At 29.2% G+C, this 16,460-nt stretch overlaps 1 protein-coding gene across 1 annotated transcript; it reads left to right on the top strand.

Moving 5' to 3' along the window:
• Nucleotides 1-4,748: 4,748 nt before the first annotated feature.
• Nucleotides 4,749-5,540, top strand: LOC105797821 (transcription factor PRE3). The gene is made up of 2 exons (XM_012627729.2): nucleotides 4,749-5,041; nucleotides 5,123-5,540. The coding sequence occupies exons 1-2, from the start codon at nucleotides 4,883-4,885 to the stop codon at nucleotides 5,267-5,269; spliced, it is 306 nt and encodes a 101-aa protein (XP_012483183.1). The 5' UTR covers nucleotides 4,749-4,882; the 3' UTR covers nucleotides 5,270-5,540.
• The last annotated feature ends 10,920 nt before the right edge of the window (nucleotides 5,541-16,460 follow it).

The raw sequence follows: 16,460 nt of genomic DNA, 5'->3' as shown, positions 1-16,460 counted from the left end.
GTGAAGCATGAATAGATTATATTAGTAAATGAATAAAAGAGTGGGCTTGGGATCCTCAGCTGTCATAATCTTTAAACTTTTTGGGGTTTGATTTTAAAATTATTATTACCTTTAATAACAGCAAATAATGAGTAATCATCCAACTTTTTGACATGTGAAAAAATAAAAGCTCCTTTTGGGTAATTCTCATCATTGGTTATCACTCTTAAAGATTTTGTTTATTGGTTGGTATGAACATAAATTGATTATTTGCTCCTTTTAGGAAGGAGAATAAATTGAATTATTTAAATATGATATAATTTTTGAATTGCATCAAAATTTGTATTAATTTAATTATTATTAATATATTCAAATTTATTTGACTTATCCAAAGATGAGACTATCCTCTCAATATTTAAAAGGTTTGGATAAAAATATTAGATCCATTACAATATGGGCCTCCAACATTTAAAGCCCAAATTGGGTCTAACCCATCTCTATTTGTTAGCTTATAATATATTATTAAGTTATATCTTATGAAAATGAAATATATATAATACAATAATGTAAAATTTTAAGAACATGTTAAGTTATTTTTTGATGCGATGTCTAATCGTACTTATAACCCACTTCAAACTCTTAAATTGGAGAAAACGAGTATAAACACACTCAAACTTACATATTCTTAATTATTACAATAGTAATCTACTCTCTCAAAAGGTTTAGGCTCTAATTATGGGTTAGACAAATATAAATTTAGGCTAACAATATCAATCTTGGGCCTCTACTTTGAGCAAAAGTTGATTTTGTATAAATTTTATTTTCCTATTTATTGTGATTGGAAAATTTTAGATTAAAATTGGTTAATTTATGGTTTTGGTTCCTTTAACTGTGCTAAAATTGAAATTTCATCTTTATACTATAATTAATCATTTGTTCAAATTGTTAACACCATTAATTATTAATGCTATTTTAGTTAGCATTATTTTTGAAAAGATTCTATCACACGCATATGCATGTGAAAATCACATATTTATAGTACAAATGTGTGTTTAAAAATAAAATACAATAAATAATGAAACGTATTGCTTAAAGCTAATTAATAATAATAGCAAATGAAATATGTATGATGTTAATTTTTTTAAAATAGATTTAAAATTTATTATTGTATTATCATCAATCTTGAGATGGTGTTAAGTTAACTTGTGGGACCAACTCAATCAAATACATTTATATATACAATTAATGGAGGTAATAAAGTGTGCATAATAAAATTAAAATGTATAAAATATTAAAATAAAACTTTGGTTGAATGGTAAATTAAAAGTTTTATTAATACAATTGATTCGATTCAAATCCTATATTTTATTGTCTTTTAAATAAAAAGACTAAATTACCCTCAAATAATATAACTTATTTTAATTACGTAAAGACATTTCGTAATTTTCCTAATCAAATTGGTGACTGATTAATGGTGATTTACTTCACGTAAATTTTTATTGGATTAAGTTGTTTAATTGGATTTTTCTTTAAAAACAAACACTCTTAAGCATTTTATAAAAGTAGAAAAATCAAATTATATCAAATTAAAGTATATGGTAAACAATATTAGAACGTAGTTATTCAATTATGTTTTTTTCTTCCTTTTTGGTCATCCAACAATAAAAGTTACAAAATGATATCCCAACTATTCAATTTTATCTTTTTGTCACTAGTGGCTAACGTGAAAATGGAAACACCAAAACCTATGATAGTTGGGTGATAAAAAGGACAAATTAAATTGAATCGTTGAGTGACTATTTTGTAATTTTTATAGTTGAGTGACTAAAAAGAAAAAAATCATAGTTGGGTGATTACTAATGTAATTTACCCTAAAGTAAAAGGACTATATCTTAAATATTAATATAGTATAGGGGCCAAAAGCAGAATTTGACCTTAGAAGTTGTGTTTACCTTAACATAATATTAACTGGTAATGATTTTTACATTTTGAACATCGATATTTTTGAAAATAATAAAAATATATATCTTTAAATCACTGAACAGACAGATTTAACAAAGCATTGAAAGCTTTTTGAAGCATTCCAGGAGTATAGTAAAGTCATATTATTAAACTTTCTGCAACCCACTTTAGCTATTGCAGATTAAGGCCGAGATAAAGTATAAAACATTCATGGAAATGGACCTAAAAAGCAAAAGGAGCATCCCCAAAATATGCTATAATATTTACCTTTTCTTTTTCTTATTTATTTATTAAAAATAATGCTGGCTACTAATGGTAATTATTAAGCATGGCCATAAATGATAAACCCTAGGCAAGGCCGCAAAGTTATTAAGCTGCATGCTTTTCCAGTCCACCCCCATGCCCTCTACCCATGCACTTAGGTTCTGACTTTCGATCACCCAAAATCATTGTTTCCTGATAGTTTTGAATATGATAATATCATACATTTAATAATCTTTATATTTATACAATTAATACAAAAAGGTATATACAAATTGATATCCTACCAAAAGATTAGAGTGGCCTATCACATGAAACGCATGCACTGAATTCTAGACCCTAACATGCAAGGGCACTAATGGGTAGTGCCCTTGAGAACACTGATTTTGGACCCAAAGCTCACTTTGGGTCTTTGGGGGTATTGAAAGTGGGTTTATAGTTTCATGTTAGGCTCAAAATCCAATTTTCTTCTTGCTTAAATCTCGATTTTCTATAATTACATTCGCCTTCATCTATGTGGAACCAAGTATTAATGGAGGTTAGGAGCCAACGGTAAAAGCATCATACCCTATATGTAAAAAATGGATAAATTAATCTTTATACGTTAGGTAATAAAATAAATTGATTTTCTGTTAAAAAAATCTATTTTATTGTTAAAAATTGGTCCATATACATTAACATAAGATATATATTACACACCATGTGTCACTGTCTAATTATTCTATCATCTATATTAATTTTTAATAGTATAAGGGGATGACATTTTTAGTAAAAATGACCAATTTATTCATCTAACATATAGGTATAACGAATTTATTCTTTTTTTTAAATAGAAGAGGTAAAATGTAATCTGACTGCTTCGTACTCACCCTCTGAGCAGAGCACTAATGGGGAAGAAGTTGCTGCCAAATGTGAGTCATTTTAACGCAGTAAACAAGCAAAGAGTGGTGTGTAAGTAACATAACGAAACAGTACCGACCCATCGGGTGTCAAGGAATTTTGGTGTGCCACTGCCATGCATGCTAGCTGTTGGCGATGGGATATGCTCTGGTCTTTGCTCTCTTCTTCTTGAAAGGCCAGCAATATATAGCAAGAAATAGAACCTTTCCCCTCAGGTTTCTAAATCTATTTTTAAGCCTTAAAACATTGTGGATGGCTATTTGGACAAAGGGTTCAAATATGACTTCTAACACTACAAGTGTATACCTCGCAATTTGTTCACAAGGTGAGTGAGTTTACTGAAGCCAGCTAGAGAGAACTTGGCTATTATTCAGCAGAATCTGTGAGTACTAAACTTATATATATATATATACAAGTTTTAATGAATCTCTTGCTTTATGTTTGGTGGAGTACTTTTTTATTTTATTTTATTTTTAACTTTATGTTTGTAATTGATGTTGCTTGAACTTGCAAACAAATATATATTTCCTTATTTTACTAATTTCATGGGCCTCAAAAAGTTGTAGCAAATTGAGCATCAAAAAGAAGAAACAAACAAACAATGAATGATCAATATGAAGCAACAACGACAACGTGTGTGAGAGAGACAAATAGAATTAATGATCAACCTCATGGGAGACCAAATTATCAGATTTTCAAGCTTTAGTTTTACACTTCCAACTCTTTTGTTATCTCAGATACCATCTAGAATTTCAAGATTCACATCTCAATTATTATTATTGCCACCATTCTTCCCAACAACACCAAACCCATTGTTAAATTGTTCTGAAATATGAATCCCTAAAGAATTATATATATTAAAACTCAATTTCATATTCATATATAACTTGAAATGGTTAGAAATTAAGGTATTCCTAACAAGGTAAAAGAATTATGAAGGACTTTATATAAGGAGTCGATTGCATTTGACCCTCTACTAAAAATGAAAAGTAAATTAATTTTTACGCATTAGATTAAAGAGCAAACTAGTCTTTGAAAATTCCATCAATTTATAATTTTAAAACTAATCCTTGTATGTTTGCATAAAATATATATGGTATGCCATCTATAACTGTTTGGTTATTCTAATAACTACACTGAAATTTTTAACAGAAAATATCAGTTTACTCTTTAATCTATTGTATAATGACTAATTGTCCATTTTTTTTTGCGTAACAACTACCTCATAAACTTAAAAAATTGTCAATAAGTTTTGTTTTTGCTTGAAAATGAACTCCAAATTTCTAATTTTATTACCCTATTCTTGCTCACCGACCAACACCCTATTAATTATTTCACTTTAAACCCCCTATCAGTAGCTTATTGACCATAGGATTTTGGGGGGTGGTGTTAATAAATCAAGTAAAACCCCACTAGTTATGGAGAAAGGATTATAATGCTTCATAAATTTCCATCATTTAGTCAATTGCATACGCATGTTCATCATGTTATTGACTCAAAGACAAACAACAACCTCTAAAGAAAATCCCTATAATTCCTCAACACAAATCAGTTATGCTGATTTTGGACAAATGGGCCTAACTCATGTCCCTAAGTTTATGCTTTCCCATCAAATATTCGATTTATACGATGTCATTAGTACAAATATTTTTATATATAAACACTATATTAGGCTACTACTCTATACACCATCTATATAAACACTTGTTGCTTTCAGTTACTAAATACACCACTGAAAAAAACTCTATAACTAAACATCAACCTCTCCCTTTGCACCACAATGTCTAGCAAAAGATCAAGTGGAAGAAGCAACGAAAGATCAAGTGGAAGAAGCAACGAAAGATCAAGTGGCAGCAGAAGCAATGAAAACGAAGATTTTAGCCTCAGACTTAGAGAACTTTTATCAACTAACAAGAAGAAGAAAAGAAATGCAGCCAAGGTAAGATTTGGTTAATTTTAAATGCTAATCGATATTTCTCGAGTTGCGATCATTATTTAAATTCTCGGTGACATGTTGCAGCTTCTGGATGAGACATGCAATCACATTAAGAAGCTGAATGGAGAGGTTGATGATTTAAGCAATCGGATATCAGAGTTATTGAATTCATCAGAGACTGAAAGCAGCAATATTAATGCAAACATCCTCAGACAATTTCTACAGCAATAATCACTGCCATTTTTGTTTCTTCACTAAACTTATATATATATATATATATATATATATGCTTCAAGTATTGTAATATATAATTTATATACACATTTCAGTTTGTTTATTTGAGTTGTTCCGGGATATTGTTGGCATCCAAGAGAACAGGTTCTTTATTTTGGTTTTATTTTTGCTTTTCTTTTTATCTTCCATCACTCTTTAGGGTTTGTTGGACGATGATAAGTTTTGGGTTTCAAAGAATACATTATTATAATATATATTTCTTGATTTTTGTGTGTGATTATATAGATATTGGCAACGGATATTCACCGTTATTAGTGTTCCAATAATTAAGGACTAACAAATTAAATTCTTTGACTTATTCGGACTTTTTGTGCTAATTCATACAAAATCAGGTCATTGTCCATGAGTCTTTTCAATATTTGTTTTGCATTTTCACTTATTTTACTGTGTAAAAGTCACTTTAGTCCTTAAATCTACATTTTGTCAAATCACACCAAATAAATGAAAAATAATATTTTTTAAACTTTATTAACGTTGCATACACGTGGATTACCACGTAGATGATATATCCGCATTAATTATTTTTAAAAATTAAAATCATTCAGATTATTAAAAATATAAAAATACTTTTAAAATTTTAAAAATTAATTAAATGTCTATGTTTCATCCACATCAGCAAAGTTAACAAAAAAGAAATACAAGTTTAAGGGCTAAAAAGGTGAAAAATTAAATGGATGGTTAAAATGATTCTTTTGTAAAGTTAGAGGTCAAAAAATTATTATCCCTAATTGTTTTCAAAGTTTTAAGCAGGGACAGCATCATTATATTTTATACTCATTAATTACACTTATGGAAGCCAAAATCTATAATAATTAGCTAGGATTATTACTAATCTAAACCTGAAATTACTTACAAATTAAGATTAGCAAACTGTTTAATATTTAATATATACTGTTAACTAAACAATTACATCTATTGAATTTTATTAATAATTTGTATCTAATTTTTAATTTTTTTAAAAAAATTAATTCAATTGTGAAAGTATCTCAAAAATTTTAAGTTGATACAATGTATAAAACTACCCATAACTCGTCTAAACTCTTAAATAAGAAAATAAACACGCTCAATTCATGTCTTCGTGCAAAATTAAAATCCAATCCATAATTTTTAAAACTTTTGAAAGATTTTTAAAGAATTAAAGATAGAGGGTAGACCGACAGAGTTTCAATAATGACATTCGTACTTACTAAATAAACAAGATTATGATGTATCAACTAAACCAGTAGATTATGTTTTGAAAAGACTAATTAGTAGTAGATTTAGAACTCAAGTATCAATGATTATATATTTTAATTTTATATAACAACTTATTTGATTACCCATTGGATAACTTTTATTAACTGAAATTAATATATTTGATAATTTAATTTTTAAAATAGGTTTAATAATTTAGATTAAAATCATCTGACAGAAAAGTTTAATAATATTTAATAAAACCGCTTATCACTTAATAAAAAAATTATTTTATTTATTTAATTTTTAAAAATAATATTACCCATTAAACATTTTCCATTAACTTATCATTTACTTCTTCATTCTCTTCTTTGTCGACTATTTTTCCTTTTTCAGAATCATAAATATAAATTTGTGAGAAACATTGTATATATCTCTATAGATGAATAAAAATATGTACTTTTCCTTTTCTTATTATTTGCTCTTTTTATTATTTATTTCACAACACATTATCGATACCAACTTAAAATTTTTCACCATTCTCTGATCTTTCTTTTTCATTGTTCTCATTTTCTAAACAATTCTGGAAAGAAAAAAAAAACAAAAAATCACATCTCCCTTAACCATTTGACCATGAATTTTTTTATCAATCTATCTATAAAATAATTTTTCGGCAAAAAGAAAACACTAAGAGTGAGACTCAAACCCCAACCTTATAGTAGCTCCAGCCACCACAACCTTTTACCGCTCAAGCAGTACTTAAAGATTTTTAGGTTTTGCATGCCTAGGAAATCAATATAAACCATATCAGTATGTTCCTTCCACTATTTTCTTTTTCTTTTTTTTTTTTTTGGTTTCTGGTAAAATTGATCTTTCTTTAGGAGAGAAAAATATTATTATTTTAAAGTTTTTTTTTAAATTAGAAAATTTTTTATTGAGTTATATTATGCATGATATTTGACGATTAAATTCTTATAATTAAATATGCTTGAAATTTGACTAAAATTGTGATAGAGAGTATTAGTAATTTGCACTTTTTGATTAAGTGAAATTTGATAATGATACAGATGAGTGCGGGATAGGATTGTAAAGTTTGTCCAAGTCGCAGATCTGACTTAGGGCTTTAGATGTTCGAAAAGAAATTTGGATTTTGACATAACCTGAAACGCAATCAAACACAATCAAATCCAAGTTAGATAAAACAATTAAAATAAATAAATAAGATAAATAAAATAGAACAATAAATCAAAGATTAGAGAAATAAGGAAGAAAACAAAGAATATAGATGGAAAAGATAGAACGAGGCATGTAGAAGTCCTAAGAAACCTTGGAAAGAAGAAGAATCCACAACCCCCTTTAGGTGACTCCAATTTTCCCTCCAAGAAAGAAAATTTGACAAGAAAAAAATTGAAGATGATCTACACAACCTGAAAAGATTGTTTAAACTCTTCTAAAAGAGAACTTAAAAAATTCTTGAAAAGAAAAACTTAAAGAGAATTTATTAACTCAAAAGAGAAGTTGTTGAATAATAATGAAATTGATTTTGTATACAATGTAAAGACATTTATATAGGCTAGCTAAATAAATCTAAATAAAACTCTTAAGTATACTAGAACTCTAATTAACCTAAACAATAAGTAGTTTTAAACTAAATTTTCTTATTGACATAAAACGATCATAAATAACTTAAAATACTTAATAATTTTAAAAAATTTGGAATAAAAAATAATAAAATAATAAAAGCTGATGAATAAAATATTGGGCTCATATATAATAAAAATTAAGCCTAAAACTCGAACTAAATATGATTTAAACTCGAATTAAAAGCCCGAAACTCATAATTCCCGTCATAATCCTGTCTAGAAATTTCTGTCATATCAAAATTGAGTGATTCAAAGTGCGTTTCGAAGCTAAGAGATAGATCTTCGAACGCCATGAAGACATCTTAACCAAGAAATGCCTGGATCCCATCCAAAAAGTCGTCACAAGTCTGCTGATAACCCAAACATAAAAACTGGCAGCTTCGGTGAACGAAATTTAATAAATTTCACCCATTTCTTGCATGTATCATTCCTCGTTTCCTCAAAAAGATTCATCCTCACATATTGTCTTTGATCAAATCTTGGTTTGATTTGCTTGGCCTTTGATCTTATTATTGGGCCTTGAGGTAGTGTAAGCCCAGTACATCCATGGGTCTAAAATTGGGTCTTGAGACTAGCATCAGAGAAGATCTAATTGAGTTTTATTGACTTGTTATTATTGAATGGTTGGATTATATTTTTTTAAATTGAATTATAAATTATAAATAATTGATTAGAGCATCATAAGATTTTATTATAACTTATATACGGTATTGAAATTTGGTACAATGTGTTTCTGATAACTTTTAAGCATCGTAAGCGAAATTTTTTTGATTGTTTGATAAATTATTTTTACTATTAATTTATAAATGCTACTATGATAACAAAGTTTTTTAGTACTTATAATAGTGTTCCTAATAATAGCCAAGGTGATGACGGTGATGTTCTTCAGGTATATTTTACTATGATTTATTTTATTATAGCATGTTTACTATAATTAGAGACTAATCATGAAAAATACATGAACAAATAGATTTTGAATTGAAATTCATGCTTGTTGGCGATGGTGGTTGGTAAGATTACGAGAATGTAAGATTATAAGGTAGAATGTTTGATATATTAGTGTAACAACACATACTTGACTCGATCGCCGGGTCCAAGTTAGGGATGCCACATTCGTTGCTAGAACAACTACGATTCAATTTAACCAGTAAATGTGTAATTAATCATAATACTCATTCAGAATATGTTATACATTCATTTTCGAGTCTTTTACAAGCTTGCGAAAGCTCTTAAGGTGATCCAAGGTTGAATAAGGACCAAACTGTAAAAATTTTAAAATATTAGATTGATGTCGTGACTTCGGAGGTTCCTTGCCGCAATGTGACTGCATGTTTCCAAATGGTTCAAATTGTACAATTCACAATAGCCTAACAAGTTGGCCAAATTCACATTCAACTTGTTTTTAACGTAACAGGTACATCTAATACCTCAAATAATACATTAAATGTTTCATCACTAACCAATTCATCAAATTAATCATTCAATTCAAGAACAAACCTTATGATACAAGACCATTCTACCATTTGAATCATTCAAACTTTAGGCATTATATATACACATATGCAAACTTAACCTTTCAAATATTATACCAATTTTAATTACACAACTCATGTCATGCCTAGATTTTTACTGTTATGTTATGTACGTTTGATATTATAATACAGTTAAACTGCCAATCAAATATATGTGGTCAAGCCACTAATTATGCATATCATTAATTGCCAGTACAAAATCTTCCTTATTTAACATCAACCCAAGTCCCATGCATTGTGTCATGGCATGCATATGCAGAAGCAGAGTAATGAGCATGTAAGACATGCTATCTTTCAATAACAGAATCAGTAACCATGAGAATCCATGTTTTGTAAAACAAACTTTTCTAACCATAATAGATCATATCAAATATGTCATGAAGTTACGTGCACGGTTATAAAATAGAATCAGCAACAATTAGTCTAACATGTTCAGATATCGCATATTCTTCATCAACAAATCAACCCAGAGGCGTACCAATAAACTTAACAGAATAAAGATCATACTTGATAATTCGTACACATAGACAATAGCACATTACGTTCTGACGGGTCTTACTCACTTAGGTTCAAAAATAACAGATATACGTATAGATCACAAGTTGTTCATCATCAGTCTTAGAGCATCAGATAGTCCTCTTACTATTAAATTTAGATCATAAATACATTGTGGAGGTTAGTACTCGTGTTGGGCAACACTCACGGCCTCAAAAATAAGATTCATATCCTATTCATATGCCACACGGCCTGGACACACGCCCATGTCCTTGCTCATGTGGTTCTTAATCATAAAAAGTGAGTTACATGGCCTGGACACACGCCCATGTCCTTGCCCGTGTGGCTTACATGGCCTGGGCACACGTCTATGTCCTTGACCGTGTGGTTCTAAAGCATAAACAGTGAGTTACACGGCCTGGACACACGCCCATGTCCTTGTCGGTGTGGCTCACACTGCCTAGGCACAAGCCCATGTCTTTGGCTGTGTGGCGCAATAGTCCCGTTTTTCGATGACTAAAAACGTAGAAAAAGAGGGGTTTCGGCACCCATCTGATACGGACTCGATGTAGGATCCACAAGGATGAATTCCCGTCCCTAAATGACAAGCAATTGTCCAAAAAATAGTTAACTTACAGTCAAATCGCTGAAAGCTAGCATTCTAAAATCGAAATTACGTCGAAGAACTTTCGACACCAGAACTTGAATCAAACTTACCAGCCAGCGAATTGAACTAAAAGGAGAAGTCATATCCCGTACAAAATCAACGTAATGTAACATATAAAAAAGAAATGAACTTGAAATGGTGAAGAAAGAAACCAAAAGTAACATTAGAAAATAAATAAAAAAATAAGAACCATGAACAACAAAGGAAGTTTTTGTTTCGGGGGAATTTTAACTAAAATAAACTACCCCACAAGGCAGTTCAGGAAAACATCTCCATAGCTTTTATCGAGACTCAAACATAGGACCGAAGGGTAGGCTGAGGCTTTACCATTAAACCAATAGACTCATTCTTGATATCAATTGCATACAATTAACTTATAAACTACACATTCCTAGGTAAGGGTTTAAGCAAAATAACAAAATTTCCAGAAACAGGGTTCAATCCCAGAACCTCACACACATAACCAGAACACTTAACCACTGAACCAAACCGATTTACTTGACAAAAATTTCCAAAGTCTAAACTCAAAATCGAGGGATGACCTCTCTTGATTTCAAAACCCAATTTCTTCTGACTCGGTTTTTGGGGTGTTACATTATTCATGATGCTTTTGAATCGTCACAAAATAATCAAACAATTCGTGACGTTTTGAATAGAATTTTTCGTGATGTTTTTATACATTAAAAAAGAGGCAATCAATCACAAACAACGTGTCACATTTTGGATAGCATTTTTCGTGACGTTTTTAAATGCCAGAAAAGAGGCAATCAATCTATGATGTTTTTGATTGGTCAACGTGACGCTTTCAAAAGTCACGGAATAAAATGCTTTTTTGATGTTTTTACTTTTCGTGACTTTTGAAAAAAGTCACAAAAAATATATCTTTTCGTGACGTTTTTGAAGTGTAGCTACGATTCATCCGTGACACTTTCTTACTTTTCGCAAAAAAAATATCACAGAAGGTTAAAAATGCTTTTTGTGACATTTTTCTAGTGTTTTTGTGACGTTTTCTAGTGTTTTGTAACAGTTTTGAAATGCCACGAAAGGTCATTTCTGGTGTAGTGAATCATTTGTTAACTGTCAAATCGGTTAATGAAAATTTTAATTATCAGAAGGGTCTAATTGATTTTTTTTTTATCATTGAAGGATCAATTATGTGCATTCTTAAGGGCTTACCTGGTTTTTTAAAAACTTTATACTAAGGACCTTTTTTTTAACCTTTAAGCCTAAATATAATAAATATTTTCAATATTAAAAAATTATAAAGTAAAATTTATCAAATGTCAATTTAGTAATATAATAAATAATAAAAGCTATTTTTCTCTTAAAATTTTTTCAAATTCGTATCTTATATATATGTGTATATATTCTCGATAATAATTCAAATAAATAAACCTATATACATACCATTTAACCATAAATATTACATACAAAAAACAAAAATAGTACATACAAATTATATATATATATATCATATAATAATATTAATTATGTTTTAAAATTTTATATATTATATAACATATAATAAACACTTTTTGGTTATATTATATACAATATTTCTATTGAAAAAAACATTTACATAAAATTTTTGTCAGCAAATTTATATTATGTAATCATCATGTAAAAGTGAAATAAATTATTATATTTGAAATATAATATATAAAACATCAAAATTATTTGAATTTGCTTAAGCCCGTCAAACTCGACTCGAAAGAATCTAAGAAAATCAAACCCAAGTTATTCCAAATAGGAAGACAATCTAATTTGATCCCACTAGAATCCGCCCATTTACCACTTCTAGTAATGCAAAAATAGAAAATCAATTGAACAATGATAATTTCCGAACTCCCCTAAAACGTCATTACATTTAAATGTAAGTTCTTAAGCCTTTATACATCATTTATAATTTTTATAATTTTTATAATATTGGTTGAAATATTATTTTTCCACGTGTTTTACTCATTGGTTAGTTATAAACTAATCATAATTGGTAATTTTAATCACTTACATGACTTGTTTGTAGGTAGCAAAGAGAAAAGAAGAAAAATTTTCGCTTTTTTTTGAAGAGGTCTTATTTTTACAAGACCTTTTACTCATCTTTCTCATTGCATGTTTAAATTTTTATTAATTATTTTTATTTTATATCTAACTATTTTCAAAGATATGTATTAAATTAGTAGCTAAAGTAGAATAATTTATAATTATGATTTGAATATATTGCTGGTGTGAAAATGAAAATATTTAACGATGATTGATGTAATGCTGAATTACAGTTTTAAAAGTTTAATTATTGGATTGGAAATATTTTTGGTTTTAATTCACTTTATTTATGTTATATTTGATATTTTTGGTAGTACAAATTTTCGGTGAGAAAAATCTCAAACATACGAACGAAATTTGAACAGCAAATGAAGAAATAGGACAAGGCTTTAAGGTATGTATCAAGCCACTATCTTTAAGGTTATATTCGCCCTCACCTATATTCAGTGTGCAAAAGAGTTTCGAGCAAATTAACCTCGAGGATACAATGAAGCTGATGACTATTTGTATTTTGCACTAACGAGAATAGTCCATTGAACACCGAGCAATGTATAACAAGAAACTCAATTTTTACAAAGGATTTTTGCAGTAATACTTTATAGAATAATCTAATAATATTAGAAAATAGATGAAGGAAGGAAAAAAATTTTAGAATTTGTTGATATGATTTCCAAATGAAATCTCATTCCTATTTATAGGAATTTTCATGTCTCTTCATAGAAATATCTTTCAATAGGTATCTTTCGAATAAAATATCTTTTAAAAAGCATATGTTTATTCATTTAATTTTATAACTATGCAAGTAATATTGTTCGAATAGTTAAATTTTTAAAAGAAAATCAAATGATATAACTTTTGACCAATGACCAAAAGATTTATATTTTAATTAATTACACCTATTCATTTATAGTTATTAAAACTCTATAAATATTTGAAAATGTTCCAACAGTTTTAAAATTAAAGTAAATTGCACTTATTTAAACTATTTTTATAGTAGTATTCAAATTATTAATGAAATCGTGAACCAAATAATTCAAGTATTAAATGATAAATATAACATTATTCAAGTTAATACACAATTAAATCTGTATACTGCATATAGCATGACTATACAAACTAATGTACTTATACGAGACAAAATCTTTATAACCGACTACAAACGAACGATGGCTCATTTACAACCCATTAAAGCCTTTGGCTAAGAAAAGATTACTTAGTTCAGCCCATAATTATTAATAAAAAATTGACCCAAATCCATGTATGTACTTTTCTTTTGGTGAAAAAGGGGAACAAACTTTGATGCACAACTTGTCTATGGGCATTGTTGACACCATTTTTTGACGGAAAACGGGGATCGACTTGGGTTTTGAAAAATGAAACGGGAGTCGCCACCAATCCCTTTTTTTTATGAGGTGTGATTGGATCACCTCGAAAAGTGGTTATTTTTAATAAATAGTTTGATTTTATTAAAACAACAAGTTTGGTCCACAAAATTCAGAAAAATGGGTTCGGGAGTCGGTTACACACGAGGAAGGATTAGCACCCTCGATACGCCCAAAAATTGGTACCTAGTTGATTAGTTAATGTCTTGATGTCGATAATTGAAAACTTTGAAGAATTTTAAAGATACGATCCTTGTATTAAAGGTTAAAAAAAAATTTGGGAAAAGAAACATATTTTACGTTAATTGAGAAAGAGAATCGTATCCAGTAAGTTAGGACACAATATCTCGAATTCTCGATACGAGAGAAATGCTTAATTAAAATGTATTTTAGCTATCTCAGATTTAAAAAGCGAGATCACGACCAGTAAGTTAGGACGCGATCTTTTTTCAAATCCCGAGATCATTTAAAACTTGAGTTTGAAAGGATTCATGTATTTAGATTTATTGTAAAAATCGTGACCCAGGAAGTTAGGGTACGATATTCTCAAATCTAAACACAAGATTTTGCTTATTCAAAAATCATAGTTTATGCATTGAAATAAATTAATTCAACATGAAATAATAAAACACGATGTCAATACTTGTAATAAGGCGATATTGAATACAATAAGCGAAAACAATACGAGCAATTGCTATAAAAATAAGATAAGTACAAATCAATAACATACTGAAATAGCAATATATACAAGCAAATAAAATTAAAACATTCATTCAAATCAATAAAGAAAATGGAATAAATAAATGAATAAGATTATAAAAAAGTAAAAAGGTATATGTGTACTTATAAAAATTAAAACGTATATTGATATATGCATAAAAATATGTGTATAAACTATAAAATATAATACAAATATATATAGGTATGTACATATATATAAATAAATTATGAAAGATATACACATGTATAAATACTTTAAGCTTATAAAATATAAGAATATATAAACATCTATATATATAAGGCTAAAATAATAAAAAATAAATATATTAACAATAATAATGAATAAATAAAAGGAAAATAAAAGCGATAATAATTATAAATAGTAATGATAATATTATTATATTTAAAATAATTAATTAAACAATAAAATAGATAAAAGCAGGCTAAATTGAAATAAAACGAAATATTGGGTAAATTCGAAAATAAAAAAACAAAAAGATTTGGAGTAAAACGCGTGTCAAAAGGAAAGGACCAAAGGGAAATATCACCCTATTGACCAAACGACGCTGCTCGCTTTAATGCTCACATGGTCTATGGACCACATTGAAACAGACGCGAGAATTCATGGCCAAAATTGAAAATAATAAAGAAACCGAATTGAATACACAGAAAACGAGGAGGGGCTTATTGCGCCAATAGACCATCTCATGAAAACGCGCGGATCCCCCTGGAGCGGGTCGGGTCGCGCGCGGGTCATGGGGCTAAAACGACGCCGTTTCACTTTTAGTATAAATATTAAAAAAACTCAAAAAAAAGATCAGATTCGTCATTTTTTTAAAAAAAACTGAGAGAGAACTCTCTCTTTTGCATTCTCTCAGGCCCTGGCGCCGGTCATCGGCCGATCTAGGCCTCTGGTGTGCCTCCGCCCTAGCACCGCCGCATGTGGTGGCCGGCGACTCCAAAATCGGATCTTTTGATCCTTTTTTTGAAGCCAGGCGTGTCTTAGGCACAAATCTAGGGCCAAACCTCGAAAAAAAAATCTGAAGCTTGAAGAACGAGGGGAAACCGCTCGTCTTCTCCTTTCCGGCGCGGCACAGGTAACTCGCTTTTCTTATTTTTGTTTTGTTAAAAGAGTTGTAGAAAATAAACAAAAAATAAAATAAATAAAAAATAGAAGAAATTAAATAAAAACGCAAGAACAGGGAAGAAAATAAATTGAAATCAACCTTTTTCTTTTGCTTTTTAATCTTCTTCTTATTCACTGGTTGTTGTTAATCGATTGTAAAAAAAATACAGACATGGTGTTTGGCTTTTATAGCCGATCCATTTCTATTTTCTCTATTATTTTGCTACTTTGCGTGTTTTCCCCTTGTTTGCAAAGTGATTTGATGCTGATGGATTAGGTGGCAGAGTTGGTGGTTACTAGAGGTGACGGCAACAGAGAGGAAATGACGGCGGCGGCGTGGAAGTCAAAAT

This window comes from Gossypium raimondii, chromosome 9, assembly GCF_025698545.1.
Source record: "Gossypium raimondii isolate GPD5lz chromosome 9, ASM2569854v1, whole genome shotgun sequence".
NCBI classification, from domain to species: domain Eukaryota; kingdom Viridiplantae; phylum Streptophyta; class Magnoliopsida; order Malvales; family Malvaceae; genus Gossypium; species Gossypium raimondii.
The sequence above is the reverse complement of the archived record's forward strand: the minus strand, read 5'-3'. Positions and strand labels throughout refer to the sequence as shown.

Coding starts and splice junctions, on each gene's coding strand:
- LOC105797821 (XM_012627729.2), top strand. CDS start 4,883: ATGTCTAGCAAAAGATCAAGTGGAAGAAGCAACGAAAGATCAAGTGGA. Junction 5,042..5,122: donor AGAAAAGAAATGCAGCCAAG/GTAAGATTTGGT, acceptor GACATGTTGCAG/CTTCTGGATGAGACATGCAA.